At 36.2% G+C, this 3,281-nt stretch overlaps 1 protein-coding gene across 1 annotated transcript; it reads right to left on the reverse strand.

The window, feature by feature from the left end:
• Positions 1-474: 474 nt before the first annotated feature.
• LOC147467659 (protein CFDP2-like) lies at positions 475-906 on the reverse strand. The gene has a single exon (XM_086530989.1). The coding sequence runs from the start codon at positions 904-906 to the stop codon at positions 475-477; it is 432 nt and encodes a 143-aa protein (XP_086387115.1).
• Between the last annotated feature and the right edge of the window lie 2,375 nt (positions 907-3,281).

A 3,281-nucleotide genomic window follows, 5' to 3' on the forward strand; every position in this document is an offset into this window, starting at 1 on the left:
TCAGTCATCCATTTCTGTCTACCTCTTTTCTGTTCATTCGGGCAAACTTCTTTGGCCTTCTCTACCAGGGTATTTTGTTTTGTTTTCCATTCTTTTTCTATCATTTCATTTTCATTTGCATCACTCTCTTCCTCTTGTTCTGTATCTAATATCTCAAATCTGTTTCGAACTTGTACTGTGCATCTTTCTTTGAATTCACTGTTGTTTAGCACCTGAAGATCTTTCTTTCGTTGTTTCCTTCTCTTTTTTTTATGTTTTTAAGCCTTAATTTCATTGTAGCGATAACAGGGACATGATCGCATCCATGACCACCATCTGTCCCAGGGTATGTTTTACATCTGATTATTGAGTTTCGAAAGCGTTTATTTATGGTTATGTTGTCTATTTGATTTTTAATCCTTCCACCCGGGCTTCTCCATGTCCATAATCTTCTTAGGTGTTTTTGGGAGAACGAATTAGCTATGACTTGTTTCTCTACACTACACCATTCAATCCATGTGTCTCCTCTTTGGTTTTATTCCCGAGTCCAAAATTTCCTACAATATCCTCACATCTTCCCTTCCCAATTTTTGCATTTAAATCCCCCATAACCAGTGTTATTTCGTGTTGCTTGCATAACTTCTTTGCTGCTGTTAGGGTCTCATTGAAATCCTCAATGTCTTCATCAGTGTAATCCCATGTAGGTGCATAGACTTGTATTGAATTGACATCTATCTGTTTTCCTGTCAGTTTTATTAGTATTATTCTATCAGATATCGCCCAATAGCCTGCTATACTTTTCGTTGCATTGGCTGTCACCATGACTCCAACGCCTCTCTGGTGTGTTTCACCACCACCGTAAATAAAAGTAATGTCCTTATCTGAGATCATTCCTGTGCCCTCCCATCTTACTTCACTAAGCCCCATGATGTCAACTTTTAATTTACCAAATTCTTGTTTAATGTTTTCATATTTTCCAGGTTGATACAATATATCTTCATTCTTCCATCCTCCTTTAATCTTTGCACCGTCACATAATGACGATCATACGCTACCTGTTGCGCATAGACATTCCGACCGGACGTGGTTCCATTCACAACTGATATGTTCCCATTTACGTCGTTGTCTACATTCACTCTTTGGCTTGCCATGACTATACTTGGGTAATACATGATGTGGTCCCCTTGTTCTCTTTCACGTTTTTTTTTTTTTTTTTTTTTTTTTTTTTTTTGGGGGGGGGGGGGAGTTTTCTCTCCTCTACCACAACCGTTTTCTCTTAGAAACAGAATCGCCTTGGTAGTGAACACATAGCCGTTGGCCTGCTTGAGGCTCATCCGCCTTGGCCGGTGACTGTTTGTGAGGCAGTTCCTACGCCCAATGGTAGAGTGTTACCACCATCCCCTCACATGGTTTGGCCCGCCAGCTGAGACGGTTACCGGGGTATGGCGCTTGGAGCCACATATGAGAGTTGAGGTGTGGATGCGGACCAGAGGGAATGTCCACCCTCTTTGCGGGCGCAAAGAGGTGCTACCTCTATCCACAAAACCCCCTATACCCCTATTATCTTGCATATCATTTTGTTAAATATCTTGATATCAAATGTTAGATCATACTGTAGGATAGGTCTTACAAGTTAAAATGCTACATTGTCTATATTGCTATTCCATTGAAGCAAGCTTAGAGCATGCTATAACGGCATATTATTGCATAGAAGTTCTGACAATATATATTTCTCCGTCGAAACAGTTTACCGACGAAAAGATTTGTCGGCGTATATACCGTCGTGACAGGGAAAGGGTTAGAAGATGTTGAGTAACAAATTTGTTAACATGCAGATATATCATTGCAATCAAAGGGAGGAGAAGCTGCAGATGTCCTGGGAGCTAAAGATATATAAAAATGTCCAAAGTTTTATTTCTATATATATTTTCTTAGTGTTTTCATCGTGGACGGTCTAAAATTAAAGAAAATGGCAATTTAAATTTTCTTCTTATGCTTAGTTTTTTTTTTTTTTTCATTTTTTCACTTTTTCATGACCATAATGCCACTTCATAATCAAAGGGGGTACATAAAAGTATTTCCACCAAATATTACACATGATCTGATATATTAATAAAGATTCACCCCCTGATTTTTCCGTCCTTGGGTGACCTTGTTTTATATAGTCCGACCTTCTTGTAAGAAAGGCAGATGGTGACACACCGGATAGCATTTTGCCTACTTGTGAGAAAGTATCTATTAAGTGGCAATATATTGCTCGAGATGGATATATAATCGAGTTTGGCTGAGCATGTAGATTGGTGTTCTCGTTTTTATGGAATTTTTATCCATAATTTCATAAATCGTGGAGTGGTTTCCCGGAAATTCAGTGTGCTAGGGGAATATTTTTCTAAGCTTGTTGGATTAGTTTTTTTTTTAAACATAAAACTTAACTTCGCTCAGTGGTTTTCAGTGCTTTAAAAGGATAGGGTGTTAATTGATTTTTTTTTTTTTACACATGGGGAAATTTCCGTGCTCATCCTCTACACTCAGGCTACGTTATTAGTGCATACACATTCTACACAACATACACCCCATGTATGTTCCAGCATTCCTTCCTACACTTCTTGTCACACCATGTATGGGCATCATATGGCCCCAGCCGATTTATTTGGTTGCTTTGGTAACTACATTTAGTGTCTGTTTTTTTTCACAATATGAACGTATTACTAAGAAATTAACATGAAATAAAAGAGATATATTTACAACACCGCCTATTACATATAGCGTGTGGTTGTCATTTGGAAAGTGTTCACAAAATATTTCGTGCCAGAACCTTCATGGAAACGAAGAAAATAGAAAAGAAAAGATAATGATGAATAATAAAAGAGACGAATAAAAGCATCAAATGGCATGATGAGTAGAAGGAAATGGTATTTGCGGCTTGCTTGATATCAACAAAGCGAGCGTTTAGCAAACAACTTTGATTGACTTCAGTTGATTCGATGCTGATTATGATAATAATAGTAATATGTCATGAATTATGATAACAGTGATTATGACGGTAATAATGATAATAATAATGATTATGGTTATAAATAATGTTGATTATTATAGTCATGTTTATAATAAACATAACAATAACAATAATTATAATAATGATTGTATTAAGAAAAATAATGGGAATAATGATACCAATAAATCATAATAATGATTGGTTATTGTAGTAATGATAATAACAAATTCTGATAGTAATGGTAATATTGATAATGAGAGTGATATCTATTATGATTATTATCATTATTGTTATAATTATTATTACT

The sequence above is a fragment of the Penaeus japonicus genome, unplaced genomic scaffold (assembly GCF_977035675.1).
Source record: "Penaeus japonicus unplaced genomic scaffold, GWHDUDI00000001_assembly GWHDUDI00000034, whole genome shotgun sequence".
Classification (NCBI taxonomy): domain Eukaryota; kingdom Metazoa; phylum Arthropoda; class Malacostraca; order Decapoda; family Penaeidae; genus Penaeus; species Penaeus japonicus.

Bases quoted from the DNA above. Each gene is read 5' to 3' on its own strand.
- LOC147467659 (XM_086530989.1), bottom strand. From the start codon at position 906: ATGGGGCTTAGTGAAGTAAGATGGGAGGGCACAGGAATGATCTCAGAT.